This window comes from Electrophorus electricus, chromosome 10 (assembly GCF_013358815.1).
Source record: "Electrophorus electricus isolate fEleEle1 chromosome 10, fEleEle1.pri, whole genome shotgun sequence".
NCBI lineage: Eukaryota > Metazoa > Chordata > Actinopteri > Gymnotiformes > Gymnotidae > Electrophorus > Electrophorus electricus.
The window spans coordinates 24,347,056-24,363,714 of NC_049544.1; the positions used below are offsets into that span (position 1 = coordinate 24,347,056).

A 16,659-nucleotide genomic window follows, 5' to 3' on the forward strand; every position below is an offset into this window, starting at 1 on the left:
CTTTCATGTTGTCAGTGTTAATTAACAAGTCTTAAATCTTACTGAGCTCTGCATGACGGAAATGCCTCTCCTGTATTACCGGCTTGTAAAGGTAATTTAGGCTATTTAAGTTGCTTAAAGTTACGAGGGTTCAATACGGGTTTAAGAAGACCAATGACCCTTTAAAAAGAACTTTTGTTAGGCTTCTCTTTTGTTTGTCCAATAGGGGGCAGTGTTCATCCACTCGGCTAAAAGTGCAACTTTTGCCAGCAAATGGTCTGACCGATAGTGATAGAGCACTAGATCATGGTTAAAAGCTCAAACTACTGGACTGTTAAGTACGTGATTGGCAGAACTTACTTCCACAATGCAATTAAAATCTATAAATTATATATATATATATATATATATATATATATATATATATACACACACACACACACACACACACACACATACACACACACACACACACACACACACACACACACACACACACACACTTCCTACCTGCCCCACCTGTGAACATGGCTCATATACAGGAGCGCAGCCTATATAATGAGAGTATGAATGTTCCAAACCTGCTTTTTCCTGGTCTGTGGTTTGTTACTCACTGGGACCCACAGTAAGTTTAATTTTAAACAAATGTCTGACTCAGCTGGGACCTCTCGTCAGGTTGATTATCTGTGACCTTCTCAAAAAAAACCTTAGTGAAGGACATTGCTGTTGATTCTGGTTTTCCACACAGTCTCTAAATTTCATGTTGTAATTCACTTAGTGAATTATTACAGATTGTTGCAATGCTAATGACTTAACGTTCATTTGGAAGGCAACCAAGTCATTTCCTCTGTGGCGTCAACAGAAATCTAAATGTTGACATTTACTTGTATTAGCTGAGCTGTGAGACTTGCAGATACAGCATTCACTGCGTCTGAGTGTGCACTGTGTTTTGAATCTAGAGGTATTTAGCCTGTCTGGGCAAACAAAGCAAACAGTACCTCCACAAAAACAGTTATTTTGTTAAATGATAATTAGATGAAATAAGCATCATCTTATCACTGAGAAAATACAACCATGTGACGTGAGCACAGTCAGCACGTCAAAACGGAACAGACGGACTCTGAAAACAACAACAGTGGAAACACTGAACATCGTTCTCCAGCACTGACAGATGCTCGCTGTCTCTACTGAAGGTGTCTAGATGTCTCAGCAGTGCTGAGATATATATATGTGTGTGTGTGTGTGTGTGTGTGTGTGTGTGTGTGTGTGTGTGTGTGTGTGTGTAAGGCAAGTAGGTGTGTGTGGTAATAGTAGGAGTAGAATCCTAGATGCTGAAGCTCAAAGTATATTGAAGGAATGAACAGTTTCTTATGTGCAATGAATCACCATAAAAGTCTTTCTCCACCTCCACCTCCATCACCATGAAATGTCCTTCTCCACCTCCTGTTAACGTCCTTCTCCACCTCCTGTTAACGTCCTTCTCCACCTCCTGTTAACGTCCTTCTCCACCTCCTGTTAATGTCCTTCTCCATCACCATGAAACGTCCTTCTCCACCTCCTGTAACATCCTTCTCCACCTCCTGTTAACATCCTTCTCCATCTCCTGTAACATCCTTCTCCACCTCCTGTTAACGTCCTTCTCCATCTCCTGTAACATCCTTCTCCACCTCCTGTTAACATCCTTCTCCACCTCCTGTTAACGTCCTTCTCCATCTCCTGTTAACGTCCTTCTCCATCTCCTGTAACGTCCTTCTCCACCTCCTGTTAACATCCTTCTCCATCTCCTGTAACGTCCTTCTCCTTCTCCTTTAACGTCTCTCCTTATCTCCTGTTAATGTCCTTCTCCATCCCCTATAATGTCCTTCTCCACCTCCTGTTAACGTCCTTCTCCACCTCCTGTAACATCCTTCTCCATCCCCTGTAAAGTCCTGTAATCTCCTCATCTAATAGAGGTGCAGGAGATCTGGGGTGAGCGATTATCCATGTCTACTGCATTTTTAAACACAGCTTCACGTTTTCCAGCGGCTGTGGCTACATAACATTATTCCGAACCACTCAGCTTGTCGGGAATGTTAAAGATTGAGCTTTGAAAATGAGGTGATAGCTGACTCTACCTGGCCGTGTGGAGCTCAGCTCCACCTGTACCTACCCGCTAATGATATTCTAGCCCCGTACTGGTCATGTTCAGTCACGCTTAGTTCTCACATAGTTCTCACTGTTAGCAAAAGGGTTTGGGAAAAAAATCACAAACGTGAAATATTGTATTTAATAATCTGTTTGTCTAAGATTTACTTTCTTTCATTTTTAGAGGGGTGAACTGATACTGAAAGTGGCAGTGTTTTTATGACAGTAGTTTTTATGACAAGATGACATTTCTGAGGATGGCTCTGTGTCCTAACATAAATAGTCTACCACTTAAAAAGCTTTCAGGTAAAACTTTTGTGAATTACAGCATGAAAGAGGCTGAAAAATGTCATTCACTTACAGAGTTAATAATCAACTTCACCAGGATGAACAACAAATGGTATTTCTTCTATTTTTATTTCATTTAAAATTGTATAATTTGTGCTGACCTCCCAGCTGGAATGAGGGAAAGAGTGAATTACATTGTCATGAAAGTCAGAAGGCATCCCTTTCTTCTGGGGGGTTCCTCTTGGGGGACAGTTCTTCTAGGGGCACTTCTTTGGGGTGGTTGTTCTGGGGCAGTTCCTCTGGAGAGGTTCTTCTGCAGAGGTTGCTCTGGCATTTGTACAGGTCAGTGTCATTTGCTTTCAGAGTCTTCACTTAACGTGCTGTGATGAGATGTGTAGACAGTTCAGTTTATGATAATATTAGAAGCAGGGGATGTACAAGCAAAACATTTTTTAAATTTCGTACTTTATTGGATATTTTATTGTCAGTTATAGGAGAACTGAAACTTCCATACCAGAAGAAAGACAGCAGACACTACATGCTTCAAAGCCTCTTCTCCGGTGGCAAACATGTTCTGCACTTCCCATGACTGCATGACATGACCGTATGTCCGAATCCCAAATGTATGCCGTTTTAATGGGTTCCAGGCTGGATCGGAGAAAGATGGATCAGAAGGGTAAAATGGAACAAGACCTTTCTTTTGACCTTTTCAGAGGTCACATATGTTGACTGGGACAAATTCCTATAGAGATCCACAGTGAGATCATCTGATATCCACAGAAGGGAGTTTGAATCAGAAATGATCTGTTCTCAGATGTTCAGACACTCACCCATGTTGGTCACTTGTCTGAAGTGCAATTAGTTTTAGAAAACTGGACTTTTAGAGAAAGACGGAAGGCACTTGGGATGATGTATTTGGGATGTTGTAAATATGATGTATGTGTGAAAAGGCACTTAAACTTGGGTAACATCATACATGTATTCAAGAGAAGTATCTCACGTCTAGCACTGAAAGAACTGTATGGCTACTTGATACATACTCATTGAATATAATGGAGCTTATAAACAAACTGCAAATGGTATTTTAAAGGGGGAAGCCTGGTCACTCTCTAATTGCTAACTAGTTGTGTGTTTTGCTTGTCTTCATAACCGAGGACTGATACAGTTCACTGGTTTAATGTTATGTGTACAGCACTTACTGTTATCCTGTGTGTGTGTGTTAGAATATAGTGCTTTCTGGAGGATCCACCATGTTCAGGGACTTTGGGCGTCATCTGCAGAGGGACCTGAAGCGTGTGGTTGACTCTAGACTCCAGCTGAGTGAAGAACTCAGTGGAGGCAGGATAAAGGTTAGTGTTTGGGTGTGTGGAATGGAAATCCAAAGCCGTATGTCAGCCCCCAAACGCTGAACAGCATGGAAACGCGGGGCTTGCATGCCAACATTTTAAGCAGTGGATGAAATGTAGAGGCCTGCTAATGGCTGTGCGCTATGCTGTCTTGGCTTCAAGTTCTTCATTTGTTGTTCATGTTAGTGCGCACACTTTAACTTTAATATTTTTATTAGCATTTTTGACAATCTCTAGCTTTTAAGAAGGAGAGCTTATTATTGAAATCAGTTTACAATGCTCAGTTCCTTTCTCTCAGGCACAAACCTTTTCACACACAGCTGTTCTGCTACACACTGCTATACAGCATAGCCACACAAATCCATGCCCAGACTTCTGATGTCATGGGCGAGAGGGTGTTCAGAAAAAGCTGCGCCAAGACGTGAGCAAAGTACAGGACTGGAGCAGAAACAGTACCTGGAGATGCAACGTATTTCAGCTAAAATGGCTTCATATCATAGCAGTACAGACTGGGGATCTGATCAGCTCCTCTCTTTACATCCGGCTGGGTAGAAATTGTGTAATTGTGTAATAGTAATTGTGTGGGCACGGTGTGTGTGTGTAATTCCTACATTTAAAATGGAAAAATAAATAAATAAATACAGTTGCACAGATATGTCAATCAGATGTGTCAATCAGACTGAGCTTCTGATAAGATGCCAGTGCTGACACCAAATAATCATAAATAGACAAATCTTGATAAAAGTAATTTAGAACATTGAACAGTGCCTTAATAGTTGAATATATGAAGTGTCTGGAGTTTCAGAAAGTCCCAGACAGCTTGCAGGAGGTGCCTCATGGTGAAAGAGTTTCAGAGGAGACACTCCAACTCTGGTTAAGTGGCCCATCTGATTCAGAGTTTAACACGGCATGAAGCCATTTCTAGCACACATAGCGGATGTTTGAACCTTACATAGAATGATTACAAAGGACAGAACCCTGAATCTGCTCTGTCTCCTTCTGTGCTTGAGAGAGACTGATAGAGAGGGGAAGTCAGGCTTTTTTTAAAAAATAGATAACGGAAATGAGACATCTGATTGTCATCAGCTAGGATAAAATTGTGTCTAGAGGGTTACCTGGAAGGAAGTCTGGAAACTTAGGAAATGTTTTACAGATAAAACCTTAGACTTGAATCAATGGAGAAATGATCTGAAGGTTCACCAAATTTTTAGAGTTGATGTAACAAAGAAAAGATGTGAATTTAACTCTCTGCTGTGCCTCGCGCTTATAATTCTGTCCTATTAAAAAGCCTAAAAAGATCAAATGTACTATATTTGTATTATTTGTGTAGCACATTTTTAAAAGAGGTTTTATATTACAACGATAAAATACAATAGGAAAAAGAGCTTTAGAGTGAAATGAATAAAAGTGCAGTTGGGTAACGTGTTTTACAGTTAAGTCTAAAATGAAAGTTATATGCAGAAAGTCATAATTCCATGAGGTTTTAAATGTGTGCATGTTAAAATGTTTTTGAATGCACTGAGCTGCGACCTCCCAGGAGTCATAATAACTAAATGCATATTCCACCTTCAGCCAGAGCTTTGTAAATACTCGTAGATTCCTAATAGAAGACCTAAAAAGAACATACACTTACTGGCCATTTTATCCACTACATCCTGCTAGTACCAGGTTGAAGCCCCTTTTGACTTCAGATTTGCCTTAATTCTTAATTCCCCACTTGCACTAAGGAGAATATCATGGACCTCAGAGATATTACAGAGGTGCTAAGAAATAATTGATCTTTCTAATAATAAATAATGATAATAACTAAATCTCCCCTCTGGGTTTCATTTCCAGTTAGCAGAAGATCTTGTTATATCTTCTGTAAACCTCAGGCATCGGATGTTAAGGTCACATATACCTGGGTGTCATCCAATGTTATACCCACTGATTATATTAGTTAGGGCAAACAGATGTAGGATAAGTAATGAAGAGCCCTGATCAGCCCTTAAGACACATCACATAGTACTGCACAGGGTACTACACAGAGTACTGCACAGGGTACTACACAGAGTACTGCACAGGATACTACACAGAGTACTGCACAGGGTACTACACAGAATACTGCACAGGATACTACACAGAGTACTACACAGAGTACTGCACAGGGTACTACACAGAGTACTACACAGAGTACTGCACAGGGTACTACACAGAGTACTGCACAGGGTATTACACAGAGTACTGCACAGTGTACTACACAGAGTACTGCACAGGGTACTACACAGAGTACTGCACAGGGTACTACACAGAGTACTGCATAGGATACTACACAGAGTAAAGCACAGGATACTACACAGAGTAAAGCACAGGATACTACACAGAGTAAAGCACAGGATACTACACAGAGTACTGCACAGGGTACTACACAGAGTACTGCACAGGGCTGAGATGAGTACTCAGTGAGGCTTAAGTGGTCTCCAACCAGTCTAGCATGACACCAGAGACGCCGACCTGACAGAGACGGACAGGCTACCTGAGTCGGTGTTAACTCTCAAATCACAGGCAGTCATTCAACTGAAAGGAAACTAACTTATTATTTCCCAAGAAGTTAAATGTTTAGCGAAGTTAAATGATTGCAGTGTCATTCCCAAGTACTGAGAAGTCAAGATTGCTTTTCTTAGAGGCCTGAGAATAGTTGTTTTGAGACTGTGTGACTAAATGGCATATTGAATATTAGATTATGTATATTAATCAGGGCATCAGCGGAATATGAGTTTAATACTCGCTTAAAGATATCAGTGGGCAAAAGGAAGAAAGGCTCATATAGCGTTTTACATCTCTGCATGCAACCCATTGCAATTATTGATAAAGAAGATTTAGGTCGGAGTGTTAAGAGGGTTAATCAATCTGTCTACAGAGGAATGAAGGAACTTTGTGTTGCCATTGTGATCGTCAGTCAGACAGGAGGAATAAACGTTTCTGATAAGTTCTGTTTGTGCACTGAGCATGACTTGAGATGTAAGGGATGGTTCAAGTGGACAGAGGATCCAGGAATGGGGTGCCAGCCATAACGGCCCAATGGAAGTGCAGTTGTGTTGAAGCAGTGACGTTCTTTGCAGGTTTTCAGTCATTCAGGGTGTTAATTTGTCTCATAGTAGTAGGTTAACATGACAGGCTTTGTAGTAAACATGTTCTCTGTCTCATCCGACAAGCTTCGTATTTTCGTCTGTGTTTGGAAATTCCCTGACATTCAAAACTCTTGTCGTCACCTTGACAGTTGTGAGGTCATGAAACAAAACGTCTTTCTTACAGTTCCCTTGACTTACTAATATTGCGCCAGCAGGGCTGATTCAACTCCAGTTAACTCCAGTCAGTACTGTTCAGGTGTGTATGTTATCAAACGTATGAGCAAAGAGAAGCTCCAACAGTGTTCATATTATGACTCAATTGTAAAAGGTCTGTAAAAATACATTTTGCCATGAGATCATACAGGTTGGTTATTGTAAAAGTTATATTAAATGTTTACATTAGTATGCCTGCTTTCATATATTGTAATTATATTTTGCACACACACACACACACACACACACACACACACACACACACACACACACACTCACACACACACACACACTCACACACACACTCACTCGCACACACACTCACACACACACACACACACGCACACACTCACTCACACACACTCACACATACACACACACACACACACACACTCACACATACACACACACACACACACACACACACTCACTCACTCACACACACTCACACACTCACTCACACACACACACACATACACACCCACACATAGGGTACTAGGGTAATATATATATATATAAACAAACTAATAACATGCATATGGGGAGACGTTCTCAGGTGAAGTCATAAACAGTTGACTTTTTTTGTATCAGTTTTGACTTTTTGCCTTTAGTTTCAAGTTTAAAGGTTTTTTTTCTGAGACCACTTTGCACAAGACCCAAAACATGTCCAGAAGCAGTGAATGTTGAATGTGATGATAGTGTACATGCAATAGTTCCTTCTCTATTATAAATGACAGAATATTAAATAAACAAAGATTAGTTTATATTTGTAACAGAGATAATAGTTTATCAGAACTGGGGTAGAGCCTAAATACGCACATGAACATCTTATATGGATTTGAAAATTTAATACTAATAATATATTCTTATTGGAGAAAAATGCAAAGGTATCAAATTCTATTTAAATTGTTAATTTATTAATTTTAGTTCATGTTCATATAGAGTTTGAGAAGATGTATAGACTTTATCTTAGTGAAGCCAAATAATCTGTTTTCTTCTTAAATTTGCATTATTTATGTATTAGGTGAACACAAATATAGAAGTATTGAAGGTACAACTTCAAGAGATTAAAACTCTGCTGTTTGAAGACAACGTGAATACACTCACTTTACAGCTCCTGACCTTTCATGTGATACTGATGTGTTCTTCCTGTTTCTGAGTATAACTCTCCTGCCTTACTGTCCTCTCTCTCTCTCTCTCTCTCTCTCTCTCTCTCTCTCTCTCTCTCTCTCTCTCTCTCTCTCTCTCTCACTCTCTCTCTCTCTCTCTCTCGCTCTCTCTCTCTCTCTCCTCTGTTTTTCAGTCATAGTTGTTTTCAGAACTGAAGGATGACTAAACCTGTTCCTATTATGATTTTTGATTAAGTGTCCATATTTACTCTAATTTAGTTCACATCGAGGGTTAATCTGTATTCAAGAGATGGTCATTCGACTCTCGATGTCAGACTTTAGTGGCAGGTTTGGCTTGGACCTTGTGCAAGGCTGGCATTATTCAAATAACAAAGGCTTCTAGAGGGGGACGTCACAGACGCGCTGGTCGGTAGGTTGCTGTCCTGCTCAGTCCTCTCTTCAGAACATCTGCAGTGATAAAGACTTTTAAATCATACTCACATTTTGCCCCATTAACTTTTTATTTTTCTGTAACTGATAACAACAGCACCCACACCAGTTGCCAGAGCTTTGGCTATTGTTAGCGATTTTTCTTTGCTGTTTCCTTTGTTATAAATATTGTGTACCAAGTGAGTGGCCTTGTAGTTCATGTTGGTTAGAACATGTTGGTTTGTCTGGTTCTGAATCAGCCAGAGACACAGTTCACATGGAGAAACCCAGAGGTTAAAACCATTGTGAGATTTGGGATGTATTATTATTATTATTATTATTATTATTATTATTATTATTATTATTATTATTATTGTTGTTGTTGTTGTTATTATTCCTATTATTATTATTACTATTATTACTGTTATTATTATTATTATTATCATTATTATTGTTGTTATTATCATTATTATTACTATTATTATTATTACTGTTATTATTATTACTATTATTATTATTGTTATTATTATTACTATGATTGCTGTTATTATTATTATTATTATTATTATTATTATTATTATTATTATTATACCCTTGTCACCATGGTAATTTTGGAGCACTCTGGCTGAAGGTGGATGCCACAGAAAAGCAGAGACACTGTCTTGCTAGCAAAGAGACATCTGATATTCTCTTCAAAACAGCTTGTCAGTGTTCTGGTATTGGAGACGTGTCTGAATTTGTTGTATTTTTTTCTCTCGCTCTCTCTCTCTCTCGATCTCTCTCTTGCTCTCTCTCTCACACACACACACACACACACACACACACACACACACACACACACACACACACACACACACACACACACACACTCCATGAACTGCTGTTTGACAGAAAACCTTATTTAACCATTAATATTTCCCAGAGTCCCACAGTGAGGCAGCGCTGTCTCTGAGGTCTCACTCGTAAGACCAGTCTGAATCATGCAGGATCCTCCTCTACCTGAAAGTCGCCACCTCCTGTTGTGGCTCAATTATAGTCTCGAAGCGCTGGCTCTGATCTGCAAGCTCTTGTACCGCCTTTCACTCTTTCTCTCTCTCTCTTCATCTCTATTTAGCTCTCGGTGCCTTTTATTCGAACGAGAGCTCTAGGAGACAGCTCGTGAGTCCTATTTGCAGACTCACCTTTGGGCAAAATTCAATTCCTGAGCTAAACTCAATGAGAGAGAGAAAGAGGAACATCTTTCTTGACACATCATCTCATCTCAGATGATATTACTGTATGTGTGTTCATAAAAGAGCCATTGATTCTAGACAGTGTACCATCATCTTGTGGGATAAAGTCTGACATATCAAGAGGCTGTGGCTCTTAAATGATTATTATCTTTAAAATTTATTTCCAATAGTCTTGAGAACACACTAACGTGTCATAAATTTGAACAAGTGTAACATGATGATCAATAGCCAGGTACAGCATGAATCCTCCGGTCCTTTGTCATGGAGAGGCAGTATTTGTACGGATACTGTGGATGAGTAGTTTATAACACAATCTGGTCCTCTCATGGGTGTTGCTTTTACCACAGTGCTCTCAGTTAGTGAGCTGGACTTTCTAATTTTACACACCATGGAGGCAAGACTGCTGGGTTCTGGTCTGTTAGCTGGAGTTAGTGTGAACATATCGAAATATTCCAAAAATCGAGTGCCATTATTCTATTTAAATTTAAATGATTGTGTCTGCAGTATAACACTAAAATGAATACTTAATGAATGACATTTTTGCATTTTAGATAAGGTGTGGTGATCTCTCTGCTGTGTACCTCCGATACACAATGTGTTTTTGCTTTCATCACACAGTTTGCACAAAGATTTTGTGAGTAATGTTATGTTATTTCTCTCCCCGTTACTAAATGAAATGTGTTGTAGCATGAAATTCAGCCCCCCATACCCCATCTCTCTCTCACACTCACTCTCTCATGCAAATACACACAACCTCCCTTTGAAAATATAAATGTTCCTTTAAAAGGTTTGTCTTTCCGAATTGCATGTCCACATCTGTAGCTGCAGGTCTGATGTAATTATTGTTATTTATCTAATTTGCCCATAGCTCCATGGTGCATTATTCATTCCATCCACAAAACCTGTTTTTAATGCACCGGTGATGCACTAGTCCAAGATGGAAAGTCATTTTAACGGCTAAACCACTGTCACTGAATTTTTACTGTGTGATAGACTGCATTTAACATTGGGCAGTTTCTGCAATGAAGAAACCTCCGTATTTCATTCTATAAAATAAAATCCCTGAGTCCCATTATCAAAGAAAGAATGATAGTCTTTAGCTGTAATATTTAACTTCAAAAGTTTCCTTATAGCTTCTATGCTTATAGATTTCTTATACTTTTTCACGCACTACATGTGTGACAGATGTATCTGTAAAAAAGAAAAAAAAACTTCTGTGAAGCCATTCCTGAGTTGGTCGTTCAGTTCTCTTCACGTTTACCTCTGGATGACGTACAAAACACAGTAAACAGAGCCCGGGGAACAGTCTGTTGGTCAAATATTTGCAAGGTTTCCTCTTGGGTGTTTTTCCAGTGTCCGACGAGAATCTAAATCACTCCAACAGCCTGTAACTCAGGCTTTAAGTCCACTGAAGCACAGATGATGTGAGACATGCATACTCCACCGCACATTATATATGTTATATATGCAGGACATAATTCATCTGCAGTTCTGCAGACTTCTCAGTTCTCATGAATGGAGCTTAATAAAGGGTCACTGGCTCCATGCCGTCTTTTGTTAAATGGTCCGTGTTTGACTTCGGAAATGTGTTTTCTCGGGCTGGTAGAGGGCAAGTCAAACAAGCCCATGTGTCAGCGCCATGAAAGTGATCTGTCTTACTGCACTTCTGTAGGACTGCAGTGTGTGTGTGTGTGTGTGTGTGTGTGTGTGTGCGTGTGTGTTTCCATGAGATGAATAAAAGATACAAAAGCTTTTTTAATGATGGGACATGTAATCACTACAATAATGCTTTTATCTTCAATATATTTAGTTCAAAGATATATGAAAACAACTTTCTACTGAATCTCAATGTCATAAGGTTTGATTTATTAAATATCAGGCCACTTAAGTGTTTTCAACCTCCCTCTCTAGTGTTATTGCACTGGCTTGTAATTGACTACCAGTGCAGTATGTGATACATCAGTGTCATGCTATAGATCACCTCAGCACATAACTAATTTATATTCATTTGTTGATGAATATTCATTGGCTGTAGTCAAAATTTCCTCCACCACAAATAATGGTCTTATCCCAGTCAAACCAGTGCTGCCTATGAAACTTTGATGCTAAGTATTTGCTGATAGCTCTAGAGGTGAACAAAAAGTTTAAAGAAGCTTTATTCTGCGTAACAACTGCGTCAGGCGCTAAAATAAAGGAGTTGCAAGAAAATAAAAGAAAAGCAAGAAAGAGGACTCGAGTAGTAAAGTGGTTCGTGCAGCCCAGATACCGAAGGCGGGTCGGTGCAGGCTGGCAGGCAACGAGCGAACCTGTGGGCTTATATAAGAGAAAACCTTGGAGAACTGAGGGACAGGTGTGCGTGGTCTAACAGGCAGGTGACCGGGACCGTGGCGGGTACGATGCGTGTGAGTGGGGGGCGTGTCCCTCCTGTAGAATGACCGGCCTACCGTGACAGCTTCGTAAATTAAAGTAAATTAAAGTAAAGTCTAAACACAACTAAAACAGGGGTGAAATGAATAAAATATGTTTAAATCCAGTTATAGATTTGTAAAAAACAGTAAAACTAAATTTTAAAAAATCCTCGCATAATTAATAATGCACCAAAGTCATACGATCTTTGTGCCTCCACCCGAGGCAGCCCGTGAGAGCCGTGTGGGACCGTCACAATGCTGAGGGCCTTCATTTACTGACCCTGTCAGACATATTGTGGCATCCACCAGTGAACTGTAGAGAGTTGGCCGTGCGCCTCCCCGAGACTTTTAGTTAAATAAGCATATTGTGAATAGTTGTTAAATAAGTGATCTGTGTGTATGTGGAGTGTAGTAATGTGTCTGCACTCCTCATGGAGTAGTTACCCTTTAGTTGGCTTTTTCTACATATCATCCACTTCGTCTGCTGTGTGTGAGTCTTTCCAAAACCTATTCTTAGAATAAATAGCTGTTCATTTTCACCAAAAAATTGTATTTTCATGCTTCTACTTCAGGATATACACTGCGTTGCCTACAATACTTTAAAAATACCAAATGCCAATGTGCACCATTCCATTTGGCTTGTCAGTGTATTTTTTAGCTATTCTAAAGTTTACTGTTAATGTTTGTTTGAGCATGGTCAGTGTGCCCTGCTTCTTGGGGCAGGCCAATCTGAATGGTATTCCAAAAATATCCAGCTCTATAAACAGAGTATTTATTGGGGCTGAATTTTTCTATAGAGTTGCCTGCACTTACTACATGAAACAGATTATGTGTGCATGCAATCCGCGGGCCCAGCGTTACTTTTGCACATAATAAAATAAGCAATTAGTCTTACATAATGTCATGTTCGATATATAAATTTAAGATTAATGTTCAATATACACTATAACCGAAAGTATGTGGACACCCCTCCTTATTAGAGTTCAGGTATTTCAGCACACCCCTTGCTAACAGCTATGTAAAATCATGCAATCTCCAAAGACAAATATTGGCAATAGAATAGGTTGTAACAAAGAGCTCGGTGACTTTAAACGTGGCGTATAATGCCTCCTCTGCCTACAAATTAGTTTGTAAAATGTCTGCCCTGTTGTATCTTCCATAAGAGCCGTTACTGTCAAATAGATGTGTTTCAGAACAAAAACAGCTCAGCGAAAAAGCAGTCCACCATGCAAACCCACTGAGCAGAGCTCCCGAGCACTTCGGCATGTAGCATGTAACAGGGCCTGTCTCTTCTGCATCACTCCAAAACCAAGTTCCAACATCAGCACAAGAACTGTGCATCAGGGGATTCACGACATGGGTTTCCACGGCCAAGAGGTTGCACACAAGCCTGAGATCACCATGTGCAATGCCAAGTGCTGGCTGGAGTTAGAAAACCCACTATTTCTAAGTGTAACACATGCTGCCACAGGACGTTCTCTGGAGTGATGAATTATGTTTCGCTGTCTGTCTAATGGATTAATCGTAGATTAGCGGATGCCAGGAGAACTCCACCCACTGGAGGAATGCAGAATGCCAACAGTAAAGTTTGGTGAAGGAAGAAAAGTTGTTTGGGGCTGTTTTTCAAAGTTTGGGACAGGGTCCAGTGGAAGGTAATGGTAATATCACAGCATGTTAAGGTTTTTTAGACAATTTTGTGGAAGGTGCCATCCTGTTCCAGGTGACTGTGCACAAAGTGAGGTTTGAATGGTTTGAATATTTGGTGCAGAGGAACTCCAGTAGTCTACCCAGAGCCATAGTGTCATCCCTGTTGGACACCAGTGTTTGACCTCACTCTATACTCTTGTGGAAAGCCTTGGAAGCAGAGCGGAGGCTGTTTATAGCCACAAACAGGTGACCAATTCCATATTCATGTCCATGGTTTGGGGATGGGATGCCCAATAATATCAAATTGGTGTAATATTTTTGGCCGTATAGTGTACATAATTTTATTTTAATTTGGATTGCAATATTACTTGATAATAAATTGTTAATTCAGCTTTCAGAAACTAAATAAACATAGAAAATCAGTTCTGAAATATAATTTTGTGCCAGAAGCATGCCCCTATATTTGATACAAGCCTGTCAGTTCAAATACATTCCATTTATTTGGCACTTTTACCTGAACCAACAGTTATGACTGAACACAACTTGCATAACTGAGGGTTGAGGGTTTTGCACAAGGAAACAACAGTGCTGGGACTTGAACTGACAATCTTCTGCTCACTAGTCAAGTACCATAACCACTAAGCTGGTTTCAGTATGCTAAATTATAGCACTTTTAGAAAACCCACTATTTCCAAAACAACAGCTTCAGGTGAGATCAGTTACCAGGAATTGTGTAAACATTTCAGCCATATCACAGTTCTGACCTAATTATCTCAAAACTTTAGCGTACTTTATCATTTTAGTTTCCTTGAGTCACAGATTGCCTAGAAGGAAGAGAAAGTTCTCCATCTTTCAACTTTAAACAACAAAAAACTAAACAAAACAAGCAAACTCTCAAAGAAACAGATATAACACCACCACCACTATACCATCAGCTTGTCAGGACTTTCATGTGCAAACAAAAACCAACCCAGCAGTAGTTTCATGGCAGATGCTTGAGTGTTTGCGAAATGGCTGGTCTGTTGTTAGCTCTGCCTTCCCGGTTGGGTGAAGTGTAGTGACCAGCTAAACACTTGACTGTGGCATCCTGAGCGCAGAGCCCCGTGCTGAGGTGTGCTGGCGTGGAGGCTCTCAGAGGGCTAAATATTTGGCAGCGGGAGAGGGATATGCAAATCTCCGCAGATGTGACAGGGCAAAAGTGACTATGCATTTTTATTCATGAATTCTGTTTGCTATTCATTATTCCAATGAAGGGTTTGCTCTATTGTCTGTGCAACTCCTCTTTCTCCTTGAAAATGATACATTCAATGTACATATTTTTAGGCAAAAATATAAATTCAGCTAAATTAAAAACTGACAACTGGTGGGGAATTCAATTGAAATGCAATGTGTTGCAGTGAGTTATTTGATAATGATGACAAACAAATTGATTTTCGTGATCATGTTATTTGTCTCAGACCTCGTCAGGCATAACATCATGGTTTTATTCCACATCATACGTTCTTCCCAAAACAAAAGTGTTATTTGTTTTTTTGTTTTTTTTGTTTTTGTTTTGTTTTTTTGTTTTGCTAATGAGAAAATTTCACTTTTTTAGTTTTAAGCTCTTCCAAGTGAAACTTTACCTGTGATCATTTTGTTTCTGTGTCACAAAGCAAGTTGGAAAAAAACACAATGCTGTCTTTCGCAGCATGACAAAAGCTCATTAGAATTGCAAATACTAAACAGACAAGAATCCTGTGCAGGCATATTTAATTACATGATGCTGCATTAACCAAACAGGAAGCTCTTTGTCCTCTCAGGGCGCCGTGGCACTCTGCTTTGACCCATGTTAAAGCACAGCCGGCAGAATGTAAATGTTAAGTGCCATTAAACTACAGAAACAGGGGCATCATTTCAATTACTTAGATGGTCATTTGCCCAAAAGGACACTCGAGATTGCTTTCAAATTGTCTCACAAATAAATGTGATGACACTGATGAAATCAGTAATGAGGTCTCAAAATGCATTTTCCCAAAACATGATACTATTCACAAGACCCAAAATGGATTTTTTGCTCAAACAATAAAACCATTCAATCAAATTTGTGAAGTCAAAGGTGGGTGCGAAGGGGGAAGTTTTCAGATGTCAGGAAAACAACAGACTTACAGAATAGATAATTTTGTAATGTTTTAAACATTTAAATTGCACCTTTATTGCAGCCATTAAACATTCTAAACAGCTCGATGAAACTTGAAATAGAGAGCTCAGCACTAGTGTCCAACAAAAAAGTTTACAGTAGTCTCAGGTGGTGTCCATTCTTTGGTATCTTAATTGAATGAGTGAGCTCACTGCTCAGTGTGTGCTGTCAAATGGCTGGAGTCTTATTAAACACCTGCACACACGGCACCTCTAAGACACGACACACTTCTGCTGCAAATGAAACAATTAGGCCGCCAGCACAAAGACCTGAAGATGCCCTCTCCAAACTTCGTTTACGCCACAATGATCCAGTTTCCTTTGCAAAGGACGACACACGGGTCCGTGTTTACTAATCAGAACAGCAGAACAGCAGTGCTGTCTAAGGGACTCCTCTGCTGTCCATATATCTTAATTGGTTAAAGGAAGAGTGCCCAGCTCTGTTAATAGAGACCTGCCACCATACGGAACTCAGTTCCCACCCTAATGTGGATATTCCAACCATGTATAAGGCACCTGATCCAGTCTGCCTGAAGCATCAGAGCATAAGGGCTAGTTAGATTATAGCTGGAACTCAATTCTGCAGAAAGACGGTTCTC

The 16,659-nt window shown here is 39.8% G+C and overlaps 1 protein-coding gene across 11 annotated transcripts in view; it reads left to right on the forward strand.

Annotated features, from left to right (window-relative positions):
• actr3b (actin related protein 3B) overlaps positions 1 to 16,659 on the forward strand; it is a 52,247-nt gene that overhangs the window by 7,822 nt on the left and 27,766 nt on the right. For 8 of the 11 annotated variants that reach the window (XM_035530915.1, XM_035530908.1, XM_035530912.1 and 5 more), the window contains one exon: positions 3,615 to 3,740. The exons of 1 other annotated variant lie outside the window; for it this stretch is intronic. In XM_035530915.1, coding sequence (XP_035386808.1) covers positions 3,615 to 3,740 — 126 coding nt within the window. Of the gene's footprint in view, positions 1 to 3,614; positions 3,741 to 4,035; positions 5,029 to 16,659 lie in introns of those variants that run through there. 2 more of the 11 variants (XM_035530914.1, XM_035530913.1) reach the window with 2 other exon arrangements.